General features: G+C 38.9%; 1 protein-coding gene across 1 annotated transcript in view; it reads right to left on the reverse strand.

Moving 5' to 3' along the window:
- The window catches only part of LOC104080327 (cyclin-dependent kinase 6), a gene marked incomplete at its 3' end in the record, with an annotated part of 55,194 nt that extends 30,996 nt beyond the window's left edge, over positions 1–24,198 (reverse strand). The window contains exon 1 of the mRNA XM_009582686.1: positions 23,966–24,198. Within this exon, the coding sequence (XP_009580981.1) occupies positions 23,966–24,198 (233 nt within the window). The remainder of the gene's footprint in view (positions 1–23,965) is intronic.
- Positions 24,199–24,556: the final 358 nt, after the last annotated feature.

A 24,556-nucleotide genomic window follows, 5' to 3' on the forward strand; every position in this document is an offset into this window, starting at 1 on the left:
ATCTTAATCAGCAATCACCTAATCCTCCATGCCTCTGAAAGCTGGTATTTCAGACATAGATTTTTCTCACTCGAAGGAGCTTTAGTGAAGTACTATTAGATGAAAAAAGAGCACATGCAGATGAACAGGCCACTAAATTCAAAGTATCTCATATTTTAAGTGCATTTTTTCTGGGATAACATTTGTAAAACCACATAGCAATGCAAGACCTAAGCTCCATTTTCAAAAGCATGCAGGGTCTTCAGGAGTTTCCCAATCTGCTTGTCACGCCAGCTGCAGCTGCACTAATGTGCATCAATACTTCGGATATGCCTCCACGGCAGACTGCAACATAACGCAGAGACACTTAGACAATGCTCAACTGACCCACCTTGGTCCTGAAAACGTACAGTGTGACAGCACAGCGCTGCCTGCAGCACGGTAAACTAGCCCACTGTGAGCTCCAGCCAGCAGCAGTCAGATGCCTAGAGTCAAACTCGGTTAATTAAAATAAGCTTGGGTATCTCTACACTGCTCATGGCAACTTTACGTCTCAAATCCTTATTCTCTACATGTCTACTGGGTTCTTGGAGTTTGTGAACATTTTTCCTGCTTCGCTACCCTTCCAGGAAAGAGTAGCAGGATCTCTTCTTGTCATCAGAAGAAACCTCTTTCAGGCAAATAGCAGAAAAGGGCAGAACATAACATCAGATAAAACAAATCAATTTATCTAGGACAGGCAGATGTTATGCAGATAGATGTTTTCAACTCTGCAGTCACTCATTCATTATCTGCTGTGCACAGAGCTGAAAGAGCTACCGTGAAGAAGCAATTGCATGATGAAAGCAAGGCAGCAGAAAGTCCTATCCTGGAGACCTACTCCAGCAGAGCCCAGCCAATATTCTTGCTTATAGCCCACTCACCAGTGAGGCTTAAGGGAAGGACGGGGGATATTAGGATGACAAGGCAATCGTTCATCTGCAAGCTGAGCTTTGTGCTGTAATTTTTTCCAGTCTCTCTCCCTTTCTGACTTGGAAAAATTATTTAAAATGCTTAGCTGTATAAAAGATGTTTTTGTTCTTTAAGTGTGTGTGAGGAAGAGAGACAGAGAGAGTGACAGAGAGAAATAGATGCTCTTGAAAGCGAAGTAAATAGCACTGGCTAAAGTCCGATAGTGTGGGCTGACTGGGCAAGCTTTCAACGCTCAGTACCGACTGCAGCCCTGACCTGCAACACCCCTGCTCTCCTGCGCTGGGCCCCACTCGAGCAGCGACGAGCCCTGGTGCCAGACTGAATGTTTTGTGATGCAGACAAATGTCTGCTCCGATGAAACCACCAAAACTAATTTTCATTTTCAACAGAAGCCAAGATTTGTGCCCAAAAGATGAAAAGGCCAAGTACATTTACTCACTGTGCCACCCAAGTCATTAAAAGATTCAGTTGTTAAGAGTTTTACTTCAAGGAAAAATATGCCTGACAAGACGTCCTCTGCATCTCTCTTTGTTTATAGCAGCGTGCTGTCTTTTTTAGCCCTCACACTGCCATTTCTTGCTCACCTTCTTTGCGAAGGGAGATTATTTTTAATAGGCAAGGACCAGAAATGGATCTGGTCAGGCTCAGTAATTTGAATAGTATCCTGCCTTGCAGAACTTCACTTTTAGGACTCATCCTACAGTTCACCAGTTTTTGAAATACTTAACTCCTCACCAGTCCATTAACAGCTTCATCTCATTGCAATTGATTTCAAATCCAAGCTGGCCACACACTGAGCAATTGCCATTACCGAGGGAAAACACCAGCCTGCTGGTGCCTACACTTCTACGCGCTGCCGTACCAAAGAGACTGTCAGATTCTCTCTGCGAGGGAAAGGCCAAGTCACCCCCAAATCAGAAAAATAACGTGGCCTATCACGAAGACAGTCGCTGACACATAGATAGTTTAGGATCAGCAATAGCTGTCTGACCTATTCATAGTGCACTCATGTGATCCTGGAGCAAGCAAATGTACCCTGCCTTTCAGAGTCATGTACACTGCCGTTATACAGTAGTGAGAGCTTCCAGCAAGCTTCCATAAGCTTCCAGTTCAGAGTACAAATTAAAGATGCTTCGATTCATTGGCAGTGCATGTGCATCTTTTATTAAGTGTTTTAGATTTTCTGTAGAATACCTTCCTCAGGGAAAGCTGCATTCCTTTTTAGATTCCCTAAATTGCTCAACATGTAAATAAAACTTATGTCTGAATATTGATTTTGTTTCGTTCAAATGAAAAGAGCACAGAAGTTATTCTGGATTCTCAGCTGTACCTGATGCAAGATGGGATACAACAAAATCCAGTCTTTATTCATGTGTAGCTCACAGTCAAACTGATCGTTACAGACTCCACATTTCAGTTTACATTTTGAATTCATGCTTGTGCCAAACCTACAGGACCTAAATCTAAGTTGATCATCTCTTTCCTAGATTTAAATAAAACCAACAACTCATCTGCAGAAGATTTTACAACAGTATAAATCATTCATTCTTTAGTAGCTTAATAATCTAATCTATCTACACTTGAGACTTAACAGTGATGCCAACATATAAAAAATAATAAAGGAAATAATAACCCTCCACTCCATATAAGAAGTATTCAGGAAAAAAAAAAAAAAAGTCCTGTTTGATACTCTGTACCATGTCATATAGTTTTTTAAATGCCTGCAATATCACATCTGTTCCCGAAGTGTTTAATTCAGCATTTTTTAAGTGGTAAGTAATTCCAACGCAAATTTGATTCCAAGCTCTTGCATTTCAGAGATGCATGGGGGAACCTAAAAAACAAGAAGCAGGTACTGTAGAAGATGACAGAAGAGATCTACTGTTTTGATGCTTACCATCAATTCACGGACTGCTGTTCCTGAATGACCTCCAGGTTCCGCTACAGCCGCAATTCTACTGGGGGATGGTGGCTGTACGCAAAACTCAGGTTCTGTTTGAATCCGAAGTAACCTTTCAGTGTACGCTAAGCCCTCAGGAATACAAGCAACCACTGCCTGACTGATAGTACTTCTGAAAGGCAAATCTACTTGTCAGAGCCGCTGAACAAGTAAGGTAAGGGGGCTTGTTAAATGGTGCAAATACACCTGAGCCCTGATAATGTTGCTACCACTTCCTAGGAAGAAGGGCTAGTACTGGCAGCAGCCAAAAGGAGCCCAAAGCTGGTATGGTGATGGTGATGAGGAGGGGAGAGAGAGCACTAGGTGCAAAATGTCTTACTGTAGTCCTTTTACCAGCATTAACAACAGTTTTGATTAATACCCTCAGGAAAAAGTATTGTTGTAGTGATTTCTGAGACACTGACACATCAAAGCCTTGTAAGAAAATACATTTTTACAACGTTTCATAGGTAGAGGTGGGACCAAGTGGTCTGTGTTTCTCAAAGAAGGATCAAGAGTTGACTTTTAGAAAGGGAAAACTTCCACGGTTCAACAATACTGTGAACTCCACTGCAAAAGCAAAAGAGCAGGAAAACAGAAGAAAAAAAAAGCCTAAAGGAAAATAAAAGGCTAAATTGGCTAAAGTTGACAATACTGATATGCACAGAGTAAATAAATAGTGTATATGTTAGTAAAGACAGCTGTTAATTTGACAACCAAATTAATTCTTTTTAGTCCTTTGAATTGTGTTGTTCTAACGTATTCAAGGAATTGTTAAGGAAAGCTGTAGGCTTTTTAATGGAACATGCTGTATATCCATGTATTAAACAGAAAGCAATTAGTATACATAGGAGTAAAACAGTAAAACATTGCATGGTTTACTGTCATGCTCATTTGTTTATATTTAGGTTTATTTTTATGTATCATTTCTTAAATACAACGTTCTTGGCTCTCTAGATAACATTATAGCAAAGAAAATCATTGGTAAGAGAATGAAACAAGCACCACTCTGGGAAGTCAGGTGTAAGAAACTTCTTACAGAGTCTGTTTATTGCTATGACAGCACGGTCAGTTGACATAACACAAGCTTTGACCAGTATTTTATGAAATGTTATTAGATCTGTCAGTACAAAAATGCAATTTTGGAGTGAGGGTAGTAGTGTGCAGAAAAAACCTGCCATAGATCTTATCTTGCACAATCCGCTAGGCCTGAGCTACCAAAGAACTTATGCTATACTTAACTTCCAGCATGCAAATAACCTAAGTGACTTCTAAGGAAGTATACATCATCTAAAGCTTCGTCTCCCCTATACGCCTGGTATCTTTCAGAAATGAAAGCAGGGAAGAAAAAAAAAAAAAGAATTCATTGTCTGTGCACATGGAATGAAAGACAAAAGGCCAAAAAGGTCATTTTTCTCTTCCTTATACTCAGCCAATCATTACCTGGACAGAGCAATGTAAATCCCTGTACGCCGTTTAAACCCGTATCTACTATGATAGTTGGTGTTTGTGGTTCCTGGTCTGGCTTCTCTTACCCATGCAGTGAGAACTTTACAACTTGGGGCCCTGCACGTGAGCTCCCCTTTTGCACCTCAGTGTCCTTATCTGTACCACAGTCTCTCCTTCCTAACTTTTTAATTACCTTTAGGACTTAAGTTAATTCTTGGATATGGCCATACATCTCTGAAAATGATGTTCATTATTTATTCCAAAAAGTTCATCACAATATTCGTTTTTCTTTAAATTCTGAAATGAACAAAACTGTGAACTGTTGCTTTCCCAGTCTTTACCTGGGGGAACTAGAAAACAGCAACAGATATGAACAGTTCTTGTTATCTTACAAGTGGAAACAGCAATTTAACACCAGGTATTTAAATCGCATGAAAACAACTTTTAAAAAATGTCTAAATCTGTTGAAAGAATCTGTTTATGGATTCACTAGAACTGCTCAAAATTTTCTGAAAACGGACCAGACATATCTACCCACTTCCAACGCAAGCACGGTGGTTAGGCGGTGAACGCCGTTGCCACATTCAGCAATAGACCAAGTGAAAATCCAAAAGATGTCTTACATTTTGTGTGTTGATTTCCATACATGCTTGTCCTGCATGAGGTTAAGGGACATAAAAATAGACACAGTTCACAGTGCTTTTTGGCTACACTTGATATGGGGAAATACTTTGATCCAGCTTTGATGCCAGATGTATTCCCAAGAAGCCCGTGTGCCGTGATGCCAGAGGCACCATTAACTTCAGACAAAGGGAATTCCTCCATCCACTTCAGCAAAACCTGGAAGGAAGCACAGTGAACTCAACTGACCTCCCAGCGACACCGTACCGTGTCCTGTCGCCACCACTCAACGTGCTATGAATCACACCCCATCTGCCCAAAAGTAAATAGCACTCAGGTGATTTCCAAAAATTGAAAGACAAAGGCAGTTGCTGACATGGGTAAGAAAAACAAACAGGATTTGGCCAGGTTTTGGGAGGCAGCCAGATTCATGCACCTAAACATTGCACTCTCCTTTATAAGTTGCTTTCTAAAAGAAAAACTGAGTGGCAGAGAGTAATATATAACTTTATAAGAGAAAGAAAACAGTGAGGGGATATTTATTGTAAAACCAAAGCATCAAAACTAAGGGAACACAAAGGTAAGGTAACACTTAAAGTCAGCCCATGCAGAAGGCAGATTTAAGGCTTGCAAGAAAACTAACAATTCCGCTGAACGCAGCTGTCTTTGGCTACCCATCATCAGACAGTTCAAACGCCATCCATCTACACAACAGCCTAGTAGAGCTCGCGGAGCGCTAAGTTCTCCTCTCAGCTACCGTGGAAGAGATATAACTCATGTAATGGAGCTGCTCAGGGGTTTGGTGGTTAGTCTGAATGGGTCATGTAGGCCTCCATATGTTCAAGGGAAAGAAGTAGGTTGGTTGACTCACTCGGGGGCGGGGGGTACTCTGTCTCCCTGCTTGCTATGGAAGACACCTAAATGACTAATTTAGACAAGATGCTTGAATTTAACTGAATTTAGGAAAGATGACTCTTTCACAGGAAGACTATAACTGAGCAATTTTACTTGGTGGGATTCCAGATCATGTTCAAGTGATTTTTGAAGATATTTAAAAATATTCCTTCTCATGAGGAACTTAAAACAAAATGAGAGAGACGTCAACACAAAAAAAAAAAAGACTCTGAAAATGCCTCTGCCCTATTCACTCAACCCCCACAGACCAGGATCAATACTAAAAACCTCTGCACACAAGAGCCTTTACCTACGTGTCATGAAGTCAGTACATGTTTTTAACTGGCTTTGGCTCAGGTCCAGAATTTCCTTTAATTTGAAAGGGAGTTTCACCTGTGACAAACTTGCAGGATTGAGTTTAATATTCATGTTGTACAGAACAGAAACAAATGGGACTAATAAATCTTCAATAGAAATTTACAAGATTTTTCTGGCTTAATAAATTTAGCTTAATAAAAAGGCAATTGCTCTTAAACACTCGATACATAAAAAGGGATCCTCATTTCCATTAGCATGCAAATTCCTTAGACATTTCATCTGAATTTAAGACATTATATCTTACAAGTTTTTAAAAATGTGAACTTCATGGCTGCTTTTTTCCCCATTCACAGTCATTCACACGTGGCCATACAAGCTCCTTGGCTGTCGTGTCATTTCTTCTACTAAGCTGTCTTTTTTTAAATTTTAAATTAATTCATAGCACATGCAAAGAAAACGAAAAATGACTATGTCTGTAAGATTGTCAGATGTTTTCCTCCTCTAGTTCTTCAGGTAGATGTCTAATACACGTTTCCTCCTTTTCCAGCCAGTTTACACGGCATTGTGAGCCAGCCATTTAAAGATTAATGCACACGGAGTGAAGTATTCTACAGGCTGTACAGCTCTTTAAGTATTTCCTTTAAGCTCTTGCACACATATGTAAAAGAAAACAAATTAAAGATTATTTGCAGAGTTTGGCAATGAAAATGAGGTGTTAGTAGCATTTTGAGCTGGCAATAAATTTTATTCGACTGTTTTATTGCTTCGGGGCAAAGGCAACTATTTCTTTTGGGGCGTCTTTTAGCAGCAAGAGATGGGGGTTTACATTTTAATGCATGGATAGTTTTGAAATAAATTCAGCATTTTGTAAATGATAGTGTACGTCAGATGTAAATACATGACAAAACTGTATTTTGGTTGTTTTGCAACAACGTCTTTCACATTTCCGAAAGAAATGAGCAAACTATAATAAATCTTGCAAAACAAGGTCTGGTTCCTGGAGCGCTAAAACATTTTTACGTCTAGGCAAATGAAAACAAAGTACATCTACCCAAGCTCTGCAAGCAAAGGAGAGCGTGCTCTGCGACGTGCGGGCAGCCAGTGTCAGCTCAGGCTGAGCTGAGGAAGATCTGAGGACAGCGGAGCGTAATGGCTGAGGCTCTGCAGCGCTAACATGGCTACGCGGCTTCCAGCTGGCTCAAAGCACCGGCAGAGCGAGTAGGCATCTGCTTGGGAACGAGGCAGGGCTGGCTCACATCTGCTTGCAAATGCTGCGTGGACTTACAAAGCAGTGGACACAGATTACTCAAGATCATAGAGCAAGTCGGTGTCAAAACTGTCAAGCCTTAATTTGCCAGGAATTATCACTTCAGGTCTGTTCTGCTCTTACACCATGCCCTAAGCTATCTGCTCCTTCTCACTTCAGAATAATACTGGGTGAGATGGAAATTGTTCTAACCCTTTCTAAGCCGTAGATGAATTGTTTTATTGATGTAATTATTTTTATTTCAAGAATAAGTCAAGAGACATCCTATTTACCTCTGTTCGAAGAAACAGCACAGAAACTCATACCACAGCTGATGGTCTTGAGCCTTTGTACAGTTGACTAAACGAGCAACGCTACACACCATACAGGGCCCACATAATCAGCACAGTCTACAAAAGCCTTTTCTGGCTGTGGTCAGCTTGCCTATTCCAGTGACACACTACTATTTTTTTTTTTTAATTTCCATCTTTTTTCCATCTCACAGAAACAATTACCCCTCTTAGCTCTTCTTTAGAGCTTCCATTTATCTTCTATTTAAATATGTTGTAAAAGAAAAGCCAAATTTTCACACTGTGAAATATATGTAATCATACTGGACATCATTATTTATGTACAATTTTTATATGAATTTTCATACTTATTGCACCACAGGCTTTTAATTAGGGTATCACTGAACTACCAATTATATCAATTGCTATATCGTGTAACTTCCTTGTGTGTGTGAGTGAACACTTACCAATGGCACCGGCCTACAAAGACAAATATAGCTAATACACAATGGAAAGCAGGAGTTAGAAAATAAAATAAGATTCCAAACTTAAGCAGTCAAGAGTAACTAAATTGAATAGATACAGGGAACACATTAAGGAAATGTATGATCTTAGATAGTAAAGATATGGCTGCATTAATTGCAAGGGGGAAAAAAGACATCATAAAACTATCAAGATAAGTTAAGCGATTTAGGAACAAGGTCCCAAATTACAAAATAACGTAGGTATTTAGGGTCATCAGTACATTTGAGAATTGCTGTCCAAAGTGTCACTTCTCGATGATTTTCCATTAGTATCCCAATGCCTAAATCATAAGAATATAGGATTGGAAGAAAAAAATGAGACTAGTTGCCTGCATTAATAAGCACCCACGCAACAGACGTTTATGAGGATGCGCAAATACTGCAGGCCACAAGATGCTTCCTACCATCCCATGCAGAGCTAGAATGAGAGCAACGGCCCTGGAGCTTTTCCTTATGGCGCATTTTAGTTCGACAGCCTCACCGTCACCCCAGGTCTCTGCAGCAGTAGGATATTTGTGAAATAAAACTCGTAAGTTATTCCAGGAAGCTGACCTCTCCCATTTTACACAGGATATTAAATAGACCCCAGCTGTCTCCACTTAGAAGTGACTTAGTTCATATGTTTTATAAAGGTCCATTCAGCCACTTTCTGAGTTATCACAGAATTGAAGTGACTTTCTGTGAAGAAAAATTCAAACCTTCTGGTGATTTCCCTTACCTACTTTTCATGCAGGCATGTCTTGGTTTTCAAACATCACCACCGGCATCTATATGTTCTGAAATAAGAACCTGTGGCTGGATTATGAAAATATTTGACTGAGAAATAACTGTCTCAAGTCCATTTGGAAGGAAGATACACAGTAGAGCATTTTTTTTTTTACTAAATCCAGGAAGACACAGTAGTCTTCATTTCCATGAATGCCTCTGTACGCCAGCCCCTATGGTATATGACTATTGATCTAAGTGCAGTACAGTCTGCATGATTTCACTTCAGAACACAGAGAAGTGACATGGATTTAGATTTTCCAAAGCACAAGAACACTTTTTCAGGCTTGTGAAAATGACAGTGATCAATATATTAGAAATGCCATGACAATTATGTCCATTCAGAAAATTATAGTTAAATTATTTCAAGAACTCAACAGTCTTTTTAAGAAGAGTCTCCATTTAAAAGCTGACAAGATGATATTACAGTATTTTTGTATAAAGGATGTGCTCTGGGATGAATGAGTTCTGGAACTGAGTGAATAATGCAATTTAAAGATCGCAATTTCATGCTTGAAGGAAGAAAGATCAAAGTGACCTTAAATTTTACAAGACTTGAAGAATTAAAAAAAGGGCCAATATTAAAAGGAGACACATAATCCCATCATCTCAATATTCCCTAAAGCCTTTAAAAACATATATTTGTACTGCACACAGGAGGAAAAAAGCCATCTGTTTCAAAAATTAGTTCTGCTGCTTTTAAATATTGACATCCCCTGTTCAATTGCCTGCTGCAGCAGACTGTGCCCCAGTTAGGTTAAGCCATTAGATGTTTACTCTTTTGGGTATTGCCTGGGCTTTTTGCCACTCACACCAGGTTTTATAATGCTCATTTACTCTTTCCAGAATACATTTAATAAAATTTACTATTTTATTATACTTAGGAGTGAGATGGCATTTCAGTTCCAAGTTCCAATTTTCAATGTCATGTAACTTTTTAAAAACAATTAGCTTTTGGGATATTTTTTTTCCTGGCTTGCCCTCATTCCCTTTCATTTTTTTCTTTTAACTTTAAAAAAGAAAACTGTTCAGACATTTTTAAGGCACAGACTTTAAACTGATTGCAGTCCTACATGTCTAATAATCCTCATCCATGTTACAAAAGAAAAATTCTGAGCTTCCTGGTATAAATGCAGTCAAATCTTGACATTTTCATGGTTTTTCTCTTCCACATACACACACACACACACACAAGTAATATGCATATCCAAACAGCTTAATAGAGCAGCTTATTTGCTTTACTACAATTATATTGTCTTAGCAGTTTGATAATAAAAAAAGCTGTTTTCAAGCTTTCTAAATCAAGCTATAAAAGATCTCCAACAGACACTCAACATAAAAAAAGATGGAGCAGAATCTCTTAGCATTATTGATTGATTTTAATTTTGCAGGCTATTACCAAGCAATGTAGCCTGACACGTTTTGAGATTATGGAAAAATAAAACTTTAAATTAAAAAAAAACTATTCCAAGAGATAAGGGTATAGTACCACCGCTTACCAAGCACTCAGGTTTTGGATGATTCAGAGTGGAATATAAGTTAGACACCAGAATTTTCCAACGACTTGCAATTGTACAATCATGTAATTTGCTCAAAAGGAATTTGATGCAATGAAACTATGTGTAGCATCAGAATTTTATCAATAATGAGATAATTAGCCCACTTAGTGGCAAATCCTGTATGAGACCAGTATGGCAGAGTGAAGGGAAATGAGAAAAATACGCAAGAGAAACTACATCTGAGAACGCTTTGAAAGGTGCCTTAAACCACTTGTAGGCTGCGTGATTGGCCATCTCAAACACACATCTTCAGCTACTCTTCCTTTTGTAAAAGATTAAGAAGTTTTGATGGCTTCTGATGGAGCTTAAAATTGGGTACAGGGTAACCAGGCAATGCCCACCCATTCCAGCTACATCCTGTTCCCCTTAGTACTTTAATGCCAAGTGCAAACTAGAAGCAGATTGTCGGAAGTCAGTACATTTCACAGAAACCCACACTCTGCTATTAGGAAAAGTACATCATTTTTGCCAACTGATAAAAAACGTGTCTTGTACAAACCCTTACCAACAATCCATGTACTATAGACTTTGGTAAAAAAAATACTACTAATTTCTTATTCAATTACCTCCTCTAATTCGTCATAGTTCAAGTGCCCTCTGATTTCAATACTAGCTTTTTGATCCCCCATCCCCAAAATAATTTCCTATTTGCTTTTGTAACTTCTCTTAATTGCTGTACAAACTCCCTACTAGTTTTTCCACTTTCTACCTTCAAACACGAACCGTATCGACTGGGATTATCTCACCTAGCTGTATCAGGCTACAGTTGGGTGTCCACTCTGCATTAGCCACCTGGGCTCTCCCTGCAGTCAACAAGAGAGAGGCAGGCATTTCCAGAGGGCAATTCATTCTGCTCCACGGTGAGTACGGAGGGTGATGGGACAAATTATTCTCAGAAAGCGCGTCCTCTCTCTGCACTCACTATAGGGAGACTCTAAATGACTAGGATGGAGTATACTTTTAATATTCAGATGGTTAAAGTTAGATGTCTGCTCACAATTACCTTACATTCCTGTTTTATTTTTTTATGCATGGCTATGTGTACCTTCTGTACATCCATCATGATATACTGGAGCAGAGTCATAAAAGGGGTAGAGAAAGTTTGGTGTCTCCCTTTGACATTCCCCACCCCTCCAGAGAGTTTGAGGAACCCATTCGTTTAAACTGTCCTGCTATATCTAGCACCCAGGAAGAGGCTATAGATCCAAAGCAGCAGTCAGGATTTCCAGTGGCTGGACAGAGCATCACACCAAGGAAAGGTGCATGTCCCAAGCGACAAAATGTGTTGCTACAAATCTCTATTTAAGTACCTACCATGTTAAATCTAAGCATTTTCATATCCTTCCTCTTGACTGTTGGATTTTTTATTATCTCCTGTTTCTTAATCTCTCTTTTCTAAAGCCTATTGTTACTGCATCAAGGTTGGGAACGATCCCTTTCCCAAACTTGATATATCAGATTTAATTATTGTGGTCACTATGACTGTGTCTCTTGTATAAGAATTTCTTAAACCACCTACTGCAAGTTACTTCAGGCTATGCACAGAGTGCTCTATCTTCCTTGTACTCCAGGAACAGCTGCTTCATTGACGGTGTCTCTAAGTTTTGTCTTTAAACCTTGTCTCATCTGTCCACTTTATTATGAACAGTGGTTGAAATTGCCCTTTATTACTGTTTTAGTAAACTTAATTGACTTTCCAGCTTGTTCCAGAATTATAGGCTCAATATCCTTTCACTGATCTAGTGGATGGCAGAAGATTTAAATTTGCTTTTTATGACTTACGTTTTGTTTCTGCAGAATGGTCTTGTCCACTCTCAACTTTGGGTTACTGGAAACCAAGCAGTCTTTGAAATGTATTTTCTTACAGATATCACAATATCCTATTCATTTGGGACATTCCAATATACTTAAAATGTCTTCTAAAAAGACTCCCTCGTCAGTGTTATTCACCTATCTGGGTTTTATCTGTAGCCACAAATACCTTTCATTTTTAGTCAAATGGGTTACCTGACTCTTCTGTGCAACTCCTAACTATTCTTGCTGTTGTACTGCCGTAGCCTTCCGTTCCAGTGTCGTTTCTGTTTGTATTTTTTCACTACCGCATAAAGATTTGCTTTTGAAATAACTAACATCTATAAAAGATGTTTTAATCTGACCAAATAAAATTTAAAAGTAATAAAGCCTTCTTGATTTCTTAAGAAGAGAGACAACATGAATAATAAGCAGCATAGAATTAAGTAATGCCAGGTAACTCTTTTTTTTTTTAATGATGTTACAAACGTAAAGGCAATGTGATGAACGGGATTCCGTGCAATGAAGAGATACAGGTGCTCAGTTCTACAGAAGTACTAACTTGTCTGGGCCCTTCCAAGGATGCCAAATCTTTTAAGTTTAATGAGACATTTAATTCTGATTTTCAGACTACAGTCATTGATTCAAACCTGTCTGGATATGGGTATTATTGCTTTGATCAAAACTTGTTGCTCAGCGTTTTATAAAAAGCAGAGATGAACATTAAGGCAACAAATTGATTAGAGATGTCTGCGAGGAAACCACAGAGATCTGTGGGTAGGCCTATCTCCATTAACAATCTAGGAGGTTATCTAAGGATAAACAACACACTAATTGAAAGTGCAGATGCTGCTCAATCTCTATGTTGTAAAGATCACAAACACAAACAAAGTATGCTGTTAGATAAAATTAGCAAAATGAGATTCACCTTATAACCTACTTCCTACTAGAGAAAAATAATACAGGTCATTAACTTTCACCGTCCCGAAGAAACCTGGAAATCAATAACAAAGCTTCTAGTGCTATGCTAGTGAATAACAAGTTAGACATAAACTTTCAATGCTGTACAGCAATCAGAAAGTCTCTAATTGCAGCCATAGAAACATTTTCTCTCGAAGAAGGGAGATGTACATAGCACTGAAACGACCGTGTCTGTGACGCAACCTGGAGTTTGGGGGTAAGCACAGCATTGCACAAATTGCTTAGGTGACCACATAGAGATAGACATCAAATATTTCAGAGGGTACATACTAAGCTAGAGAGGAATTATTTGTGGTTCTAAAAGGGACTGTAATTAGGAAGAGTAAAACAGGTCAACAGAAACTCTGAGTCCATATGAGTGAAAAACCTCCTAATGGAAGAACTACTTTTATACCCCAGTTTGGTAAACTCAATAGTTGCAGCACCTAAAATCTGAATGGTAAAGTCTCAAATGTGCATGCTTGATGGGACAGCTCTGCACAGTCTGTCTGTCCTAATACATTTTTGTTCATCTTAACATTAGGAATTTATGATTTGAACAACCAGAGCTGTTTGAATCAGTGTAGCTCTATGGACTTTAACGTCACCAGCAGAAACTCAAGACTTAAATTTACAGCTGATTTTGGATTATCTGGAAGATGTGGATGCAATTCCCCTGTTACTAGCGAGTGTTAGGCTGCTCACATAGATGAACAGTTAACTGTGCATATTGGTTTTCAGAACATAACACAAGAATATCCAGAAGATCTTCCTTCAACTGTAATCTTCTTGTTAAAATATTGTATATATGATGATCCACTACTGCAAAGTCAGAGCACTTAAAGATCAGAACCGTCTTTTCTGGAGAATACCATCCGACTATGATTTATTGAAGGGCTGTCATTTATTATGAGACACATTGATATTCTAGACAGCCACAATAGTTTTTCTAGGAAAATGATCACCAGTGAGGGGAACTGAAAAGCAAAAATCATATATAATAAATAATACTGTAAATCTGAAGAATCTAATTTCATCTTTAATATGCAACATTAAAAAATCACAATATATTTATATGATGAGGAAAGGGGTAGAAAGTCAAAGCTAGGAGAATGACAGAATGTGGGAATCTTATTAAGACAGTTTACTAAAAGAGATATACAATTTTAACATTCGTAGAATATATCTGTGAGAAACCCACCATATTTCTATTTATACGTTGGATTTTATTATAACTTTATTCAAAATGCTGTTGCTAGGGATGTTTAAGTTTGTTGTAAATAAAAGACTTTCATATCCTATATCTGTTTTTAATATCACGGGTTTTTTTTAAAATGTATGATTATGTATTTCTGTGCATTAAAGGTTTCCAACTTTTTGTAGAAACACTCACAAGGAGTCCAATTCCTTGTCATAATGAGTGAAAGTTAAATGTGTCATTCAGTGGCTTCACAGCCCTCCCTTTCTATGGGGAAGGAGCAAAGTGGGCAAAGTCCTCTAAGGTTGTTTCACTTCGGCGGTAGCTGTGTATCCAAACCAGAACTCCCCCAAACATCTAAGCACAGTCAGTACATTCCCAACTCCTACTGCCAAGTTAAAATGAAAACGGTCTTAGTTCAGAAATGATTGAGGTGGTTTGCTCTAATCAAATTAAACCAGCCAAATGTTCTTTTCAAAGGTAACTGTCTACTCTGCAGCTGTATGCAAAATACCACATCAAATGTGAAAAAAAAAAAAAAAAAAATAGTGATAGAATTCTATCCTTACAGTAGAGCCCTGGCTCCACAGATGAAGAGAAACAAAAGCACCAGTGCAGCTAGGAATTACATTCACAGAAAGCTCCTGGAAATATGCTAACTTAAAAAACAGTGAACAAAGCACTGAAATTTCAAGTTTATAATTAATTGAGTTCAGGGAGAAGGGAATTCTCTGACATTGTTAAACAGCAAAAGACACCTTCAGTTATTTATCATAGTGACCACACTTCAAATAGATATTAAAAGACTAGCCAAAGCGTCACATAAAAGAAAGAAAAAAAACCACATAGGCTTTTCCATTCTATTTCTCACTTCCTTTCTCTTTTTCTATCAAAACATGTAACATTCTGCACTGACTAATGTTCAAAAGTCCAGACTCAATAGGTTTTATTTAAACTCAGTATGATTCATCTGCACTAGAATTGAGTTTTCAATCATTAAATATGGGAAATTCCTGCAAAGATGAATTCACATGTGAGTTATTTTTTAATTTTCTTTTACTAAGAAAAGATCAGCCACCTGTTAATGATAATCCAGAGTGATAACCAGTCAGTGTTTGTATGAATGCTTTTAAAACAGTATGGAACTTTTTGCTAAATTTGTAAATTGTTTGCTAGGTATGTCAAGGGAAATCTACCCCAGGACAACTCTACCAATATCAGCAAATTGGCACATTCCAGTACACTCTGTATTTAGGTATCTGAAATGATCACCTGGTCCTAAAATTATGTGGGATGCTTCTTAGGCTAGAGACCCATCTTCTTCTAAAACCCTAAAAAGACATCTAAAGCATCATATGGAAGAGTTTCTTATTACTCATATAAAACATTCTTTGTTCCGCCTAAAGAAAACACAACTTGTTAGAATTTTAAGGCCTGATTTTAGAAGGATTATTTAGCGGAATATTCCCTTGTGAACATTTTCTAAGGATGGGACAAATTTTCAAAGGCTATGGGTAAATAAATGAATAGAAAAATCAATACAATAATTTGGAACTTTTGAAACAGTTCGGAAATCGACAGACACATTTCCACTCTTTGATGATCATCTCATCAAAAGCTTCCCAAATAGAGGTTTCCCAAATGGAAAATGTCAAAGTACACAATGGAAAAAAACACTCCTTGGAAAATTCTAAAGTGGTTTGTTCATTAGATACAAACGCTTTATAGTTTAAAGGTATAGCTGTTAAATAATCATGCATGCGTAATTTAAAACATTTTTCAGAATATAAGAAAAATATATGAAGAACTGATACAGGAGGAGAGATTTCCTCTCTCTTGAATGAAAAAACACAGCTTAGTTATATATGTATATGGGCACAGTTATCCTTTGATAATTTGTTAGATCATTAAGAATCAATTTGTTCAGCAAAACTGGAAAACAACTAGATTTCATACAAAGAGTAAAACCCAAATGCTCTATACACAGCTGCAAAGTTTTAGAATGAACAGCAACTTCTATTTTATTTAGGGTTATGAAACTTCATAAAATAATTTTAAAACTTCAGAACTAAATTAAGTCAACTAAGAATTACTACAAAGACAAATAACCACTCTTGATGCCAAATTCATGTTACTGCTATATCAGGATATTTATTCTGCATTATTTATTCTGCATTATTTATTTTAACTTTTAATAGAAAAATTCTCTGGAAATAAGGCTTCAGTTAATGTAATACATGAATAAGAATCAATATCCGTGATTCATATTCTTACGTATATTGTCCCTGAACTCTATTCAGAAAAGCATTTTAAAATGCAGTGCATACTTAATATCATAGCTATTTTTATTTGATAATGCACTTACATCCCTGCTAAACTTCAAACAATGACTTAAATCCCAGCGAGTGTACCTGAGTGACTGTCTTAGTGCTTTGCTAAGTCACGGCCTCCAGCCTACCCTCTCTCAAACCCCTGGAAAGTGAGCACTTTCCTTCTCCATGCTCTGTTCCGCACTTCAGCCGGCACCGAGGTACCATGAAGCAAACTGGAAAGTCCCAAGTAATCTACCCTGGTCCCTGTTTGCTGGAGTGGAGCATCCACTCTCCTGTCTTTTTCAAGGCTCAGATTTGAATCCTGGACCCTACTCCATTATCCCAGGGGATGCTGACGCTTTGCCTGGCAGTCACAGGCTGTCACCAGCAACTGTTGTGGTGAAATGAGTTGGTTTTCCATTCTGGGCCCAGCAAGACTAGATCCCTCCAAGAACAGCATAGACACAACCATCCACAGATTTAAAGAAGGAAGGGAGCACTGGACATAATCTAAAATGACTAACATTTACTCACACAAAGACTGGAAACGTGTTTTTTGTAAAAAGCTTAGATTCAGAATAAGATAAAATACTTTTTGAAGAAAGCTTGTACTCACTCCAGAAACTGAATTTCCTAAGGCTCGGAAGGCTACTCCATATTCAACCCTTCCTTCCTGACATGCTCTTATCTTGTCCTGTTTCTGGCAGACCATGAATTCAAACTAAATCATCACATCCATTACTAATAAACAATTCATATGGACAGGAAGAATATAACTTATTTTCCCTGTACATGCTTATTCTGTGTACTGTAGGGTTGCAAGCAGATGATGACAAGCCAGCATTCATGTGCAGTCACTTCACAATGTCCTCTGCCAACTTAAAAAACTCCAAATCCCACCTACTGCCAAACCCTGTTCAGTGTCAGCCATATCATTCCCCTTTGCCCTCTTGCCACGAAAGAAGCCACATTTCCAGGTAGACAGTCCCCTCCTCCCCAAGACCTTTGCAGTGTTCCTCCTCGCAGTGGCCGGTCAGTGCAGGGACCATCTCCCTTCCCCTCCGACCACCACCGCTCTCCAGCCTGGAAATGCCTCTCTCCCGCCAAGGCATTTCCCGTCTTCACATCTGCCTTGAAGACCATCCTGTTTGTGTTAGACTAAAACTGACTCTGAAGCTCATTCAGTTTTTCCTTCCCATTACTCATCCACCTCTTCTACCTCAGCTGAGACTCATCTGCCACATTAATCCCTTTAACCTTGGCAAGTTTCAAATTCAGTTCCTTCTGCTTCACTCCATCCCTGCATCTTATTTTACTCTTTCCATGTGCAAGACAATCCCTGTACTTAGCAATGTAGAGGTAACCATTTCTTTCTCTCCAAGGGCCTGCCAGATGCCATATGGGTGGTGCTACACAAAAATAAATTGTATCGCACAATACAGCACACTGCTGATCTGTAAGAATGATGTCACACACTAGAAGTTCAACATTAGCTTGGCAGAAAAAGGAAATAAGGAAGGAAGCAGAATTCACTGGAGACAAACACCCCCGAAAATAGAAATGTTTCACTTGACGGGATGGAACATCTCAATGATTTTGAGAAGATCATCCTTTAAACTTATTAACAGTACAGGAATAAAGCCAGCAGCCAATATCAGCGTCACCACAAACTGGAAAGAGAAACAAAATTAGCTACTGCGTTTTGAAATTCTTTTCCGTCTGCATGTTCCCATATCATTTCAGTTTAATAAACAGAACAAAGCAAAACAACAACAAGTTCAAACTGCCTTGCAAAAGGTTAGCCAGGTATTGATGAGCTGCTACAGATACGTTCTGAATGCTCTATCAGGTTAGACAGGGAATTTTAAAACTCTTATAAAAAGACACCTTCTATCTTTGTATAACGCAATTTTAAGCACCAAGCCATTATACACTTCTGGGACCTTTGAGCACAGCCAAGTGCCCGTCTTTATGTCAGGGCACATGGGGATGGGGGAGTCAAGTGTGTCCCAGCCTCTTCCCCCCACACTCAGGCTGCCTTGCCAAGGGAATCAGTTGATGGGCTCCATCAAGTACTCAAGTGCAAACCAAGAGATAACATGGACCACTGGACTGCAAAAGCAGGGAAAAAGCAACATGACAGTATTGCTGTACCACAGAGGGCAGTTTACAGTGTCATTCAAAATTTTTAGCAGAGCCTGTTGTGACAGGACAAGGGAGAATGGTTTTAAACTAAAAGAGGGTAGCTTTAGATATAAGGAAGACATTTTTTACAGTGAGGGTGGTGACACACTGGAACAGATTGCCCAGAGAGGTGGTAGATGCCCCATCCCTGGAAACATTCAAGGTCAGGTTGGACGGGGCTCTGAGCAACCTGATCGAGTTGAAGATGTCCCTGCCCACGGCAGAGGGGTTGGGCTAGATGACCTTTAAAAGTCCCTTCCAACCCAAACTATTCTATGATTCTATGATGCTATGTTAATCTTTCAATGGATATAAAATAACATAAAACCTTGAACATGGCATAATTGTGCAAATACTCATAATTACTGGGTTTCCCCCACACTGATCCGTATAACAAAAAGACTGAAGAACAGAGTTACACTTCCAGGTAGGTGGGTCATTCTGTTGAACCTAAGTCAATTAGCTGCAAGTTAACAGGAAGGAGAGAACTAAGATTTTTAATTCCTTACTGTATGATAATGATAACCTTGAATGGCAAGATTTCTGACACTTATCTTTGCAATAATAACACAGATTAGATTATATTCTAATAGATTATGTTCAATATAATTTTGGTTATTTTAAAAATGAAGGCTTACTAACCCATGAAAATACTAAAAAAGTTGTATTTATCAAAAAACTATGAGCCAGGAAGCAAAAATATACAGCTTTGCAGGTTTGCTCTACTTGCTTAGGGTTTAACACTATTAAACTTTTAAATTGTTAAATATATATATGTTAGAAAACAAGCACAGCAAGAATTACAGTATTCTGTCTTGTATATCACTTTCCCAGAGTGCAAATTCACAGTTTGATGGATGATTAACATTAGGGGAAAATTATTCATCCGATTACCAGCAGGAGAGAGATAAAATGAACACAATATATTGCTGAATTTAGCATTATAATCACAAGAAGAATTTTTACAGATATATTGCAGCAGGGAATACTCCCAGTTTTACACACAGGAATTTCCTGAATCTAATATGTCATTTATTCCTGGCAAAGCCTGTCCTTTGTCTACATATATTTCATTTTTCCCAAACAGAACAGCACTAAGCTACATAAGTGCTGGACCAACTTTTGCCAGATTTAACTACTGTATATAGTAAAACTTTAGTAAAGCATTACATCTTATTATCTGAAAGGTGAGCTAGAGGAGCACCTTAATCATCCTACCAGTTAGAAAGGACATTTCAAAGCCTACAACATACCTCATTTTAGAGCAATTCACAGTAAGATTTACTCTTGACGATTCTATTTTTCACTTTGTTTTGTGAAGATAAATAGAACAGAGTAAGGTGTCCTGACGGAGGGGAACTCTATAGAAAGGCAAATGTAAACAGGAGAGGATTTTAAGCACATAGCAATCATCCTTTTAACTGTATTTTCCCCATGCCTTTCTGTATATTATTTTTGACAGCCTTACAAAATTTTAGATCAGTCCTCCAGGCCTTATTTCCATTATATATATATATATTTCCAGAGACTTCCAGTACCATCACTTTTCTGATGAAGATTAGACTTCCTTTCACTTCTTATCTTGCACCTCGTTTTGCTTTATTCTGCAGTGAAGTCTTATCTATCCTCACTATCTATCGCTGTAAAAGCAACTGTGCTGTGAAAAATGCATCTCTTCATTGTACGAATATGGAAACGATAGACTTGGAGAGAAGGAACACAACAGAAAGCTCTCATAATGAGCAAGCAGTAGCACAGAAAAATATGATAAATGTTTTGTTTAAAATTATTCTATGCTATTTAGACATTTCTACTTTATGGAGAAAATTCTCTTCCATCCCCAATGCCAATCACTAGAAACCAGTTTTGGCTTTCAGCGTTTCTCAGGATTTTAGAGGAAAGGAATCTACGACCGCTGTGACAAACCTGGGCTGCAGTAGCAATGCTGGTCTGCGACATGGCTCTGCGACCGACTAAGCCATGGAGCTCCACCTCTGCCTAGCAAGTACTTGGTCTTTTCCTTACCAAACTGTTCTTCACGTTCAGCACCACTTCATGGAGACAGAGAAGCCCTGGACTGCTGAGCTCCTTACTGTACCCCCTGGAGATGCCCGGACCTACCATTTGGGTTCGGCGTAATGAGATGTGGCCAGTGATTTCTGCCATTGCTGTCCGCTGACGCCAGAGTACCACAGCCGAGAACAGGGCGTATGCGCCTCATCTGTTTGAAGTCTGTCTAAACTTTGACTCACAGAATGACTATCAGTTTGCATTGAGCGACTCATGGATCACACATGCCATTACTCAGAGGTAACAGATTCAACATTATATCTGCAGTTCTCACTTATTTCTCTCAGGCTAGTTGCCCATAATATTCAGAAAAAAAGCTAGACGTTCCCTCAAAATCAAAAAAGTTTGATTTCAAATATTTGTGTTGTTATCCCAGTGCTCTGAAAATTATGTACAATTTAATCCAGTATGTAGACAATGCATTTGCCATTATTTTTATTTACTAGTCTGGCCATGATACCAGTTTCCAGAATGCATGCCCAGACAATGAACATTTTTGTGAGCATAATACGTTCAATAACTAAGTACAGCTAGGTTAGCTGCTTAAAATTGCAGATCATCTTTAACAGTATTTCCTTTTCTGAGTATATTTACATAATACAAAAATAGACCTTTGATTTCAATAAATTACAAACTCTTCTACTGAATTTTGTAACGGAACTGGGGCATTTAAATATTTTCAAATAATCTTTCATTTTAAGGATATGATTTCAGTCACTCCAAAGTGCTACTTACAGCTTCATCTGCTCTACAGATTAAAAACCTGCTCAACCAAGGTGAGTTTTTAAATAGCTTTCCTCCCATTTAGAAGAGATAATGTTTGAAATTGCTTCTTATATTCCCCTGCCTGTTTGTGGAAAAAGGCGTGCAGCCGACGTCTCAAGCATCCTGACACATCACAGCCCAACCCCTTGTATCTGAAATGCTGCTTATGGCAAAAGGTACAGGCTTCACAACACCACTATGAGTACCTGGAACGTGTACTTTCAGAGATTTTTATATTGAAACTACATTCTCAAATTGCTGGTTGAAATACTTACTGCTTGCAGAGAATGAATTTTCATTCAAACTTGTAAAAATATTTTAAGCTTCAATATATTTATGCAACCCTATGTCGAGATTGCACTGCACTTAAACCCAAGCAAAACAAGCCTGCAGCTGCATAGTCAGTTCATCAAATAGCTCTTTGGAAAACATGAATTTTATTTTTCATGATTTTTCTGAATTCAGGATTAGAAAGCTCTTAAAAAAACCTTTTACTTCATATGGAAAGATCTCAATGGCAGAAAAATTGCAAATGTCTAAACCTGGACAACTAAATCCTCATTTACTCTCATAAATTATTGGGCTGGATTTCAGAGATTTTGAGAACTCTCAATTATCTCTACTGCCAAGGAAGAACTTTGTGTGCGCTCCTCTGTAAACCAAGCCAGCACTTTGATTCGGTGATCAAATACGACACGTTGTCCACACAAAGATACCCCCACTTTTGATGTGTATTCACTAAGCCTCTTGCATTACTAGGTGCCAGTCAAAATAATGGTTATTAACCAAATTGTGGATTTGCTTGATTAGCAATGGAAAAAAGTGAACTGCAGCCTGCATCCCATTCCTCACTGCAGTGAGACCGATGACACATATTCCCTTATCAGTATTTCAGAATACACATGCTTTGCCTATTAAGTTTAGACAGAAATGAGACTGTTGTATTACGCTGCCTTGAGATGAACAAAAATGAATTTATCTCTAGCTATTCACTTTTGTGTTTTAAATATTATTCTCTGTCTCACCTTTCCTCTTGCACCTACTATAAACCCCCTCATCTCAGACCCTAAAACAGGACGATCACAGCTACAAGCTATTTTGAAGGTCATCTCTAACTTCAGAGTACCTATTTCTCTAGGACTGAAAGAGGCTTGGTATTAGCAAAGTATAAAATATTTTCCTTTTGCTATGCAATATGTGTGTACAGTAACGCAAATAACAGGAAATATTCTTGTTAATACAGCACCATCAGCAAGATGCTGACCAGTTTCAAATCATTGCGTACCTGGGTATCTGCAAAGTGAAGCTTACTTCTTAAAGTTCATAATATTAATAAAAGACGCTCACAGGCTGTTGGAGGTTTCCAGCTACAGAGAAATGTAAGAGGTTACAGTAGGGCCAGCCTTACCATTGAGATAATCTGTTCAAGAACACAGGTCATTTATCCGGGGTTTATGCTACTGACATGACAGAAAGGACATCCTGGGGCATTGCCACCGTTTTGCAAGCAAGGCCTGACGTCTGTACTGTTGCACTCTTGGTAGCACAATCATCAGCATGCGGTGAAATTAGTACCAGTCAAACAGTATTCAACCATAAGGCCGCCTGCAAAGCTTGAAGTCTTAAACTGTTACTTCTCTTTAGCACGATTATCTACAACTCTCTATAAAAGCATCTAAAAAGGTAGAACGCACATTCCACTACCGCTCTCATAAAGTTTGCCATTTCGATAATGAATAGAGCTGCTAAAAATCAGCTGCAGCTGGCAGAACTAATACCTGAGACAAAACCCGGGAGACGTTGGGTTTTTTTCATTCTCTCTTATGCCTGAGGAAATAGTGTATATATGGCTCCTTTCCCATCCACTCAAACACTTAAGTCACACACCTATGCCTCTGGAGATGGGTGTTTGTGTGTGTGGGAGGCAATGCACAGGGATGAGGTGAGGTCTGGCAGGCAGCACCATGGCCTGCTGAAACCTCAAACCACACGTCATGTACCCAGTTTAGTGCTCACTTCATCCACAAACCCAAACTAGTGTCCAGCCCATGTACCCAAACTCTTGCTTGCCCAATTCAGGTACTAAAACCAGGACCCTGCTGATCGGGACGCCTGCCCCACTTCCTCACCTGACCACGTTGGGGTGCTCGAACGTCTCCAGGTGCCTCAAAACTGCCACCTCCCGGATGGTGGACAGTGGCATCCCCTCCTCGCTGGTCTGCACCCGTACTCGCTTAAGTGCAACAAAGCGACCTCCGTTCTTCAAGTCTCGGGCTTTGAACACCTTCCCGTAGGCTCCTTCGCCAATCTCAGCCACACATTCATACTGCTGGTCAGCCAGGTTTGTGCTGTCCTTATCCATGCTGGTGCTGCTCCTCTTCTTCCCGTGCTCCAAGTGCCTCGGGGCAGCTCTTCGTCTCGCTCGCTTTCTGAAAACTAGTACTTTGCTCGCGTTGCAGATGCGCCACGCACTTGGTACCTCTACCAGAGGGGCAGTAGGAAACTCTTGCCCTCCTGTCCTCGTTCCTCTTTTGTACGGGCCCCAATGTGCCGCCTCCTTCGGCCACCGGGAATTATCATACAGTCTTTGGGAGCATTGTCTGTGTAAAGCCAATTAGATCTGGAGGACAAACCAAGCAAGAAAATTAAGTTTAGTTTACTTTGCATCATTCAAAACCTGAGAAAATTAAGCTAATACAGTAGATAGCTACATGCAAAGC

Source organism: Fulmarus glacialis, unplaced genomic scaffold (genome assembly GCF_000690835.1).
Source record: "Fulmarus glacialis isolate BGI_N327 unplaced genomic scaffold, ASM69083v1 scaffold1948, whole genome shotgun sequence".
Classification (NCBI taxonomy): domain Eukaryota; kingdom Metazoa; phylum Chordata; class Aves; order Procellariiformes; family Procellariidae; genus Fulmarus; species Fulmarus glacialis.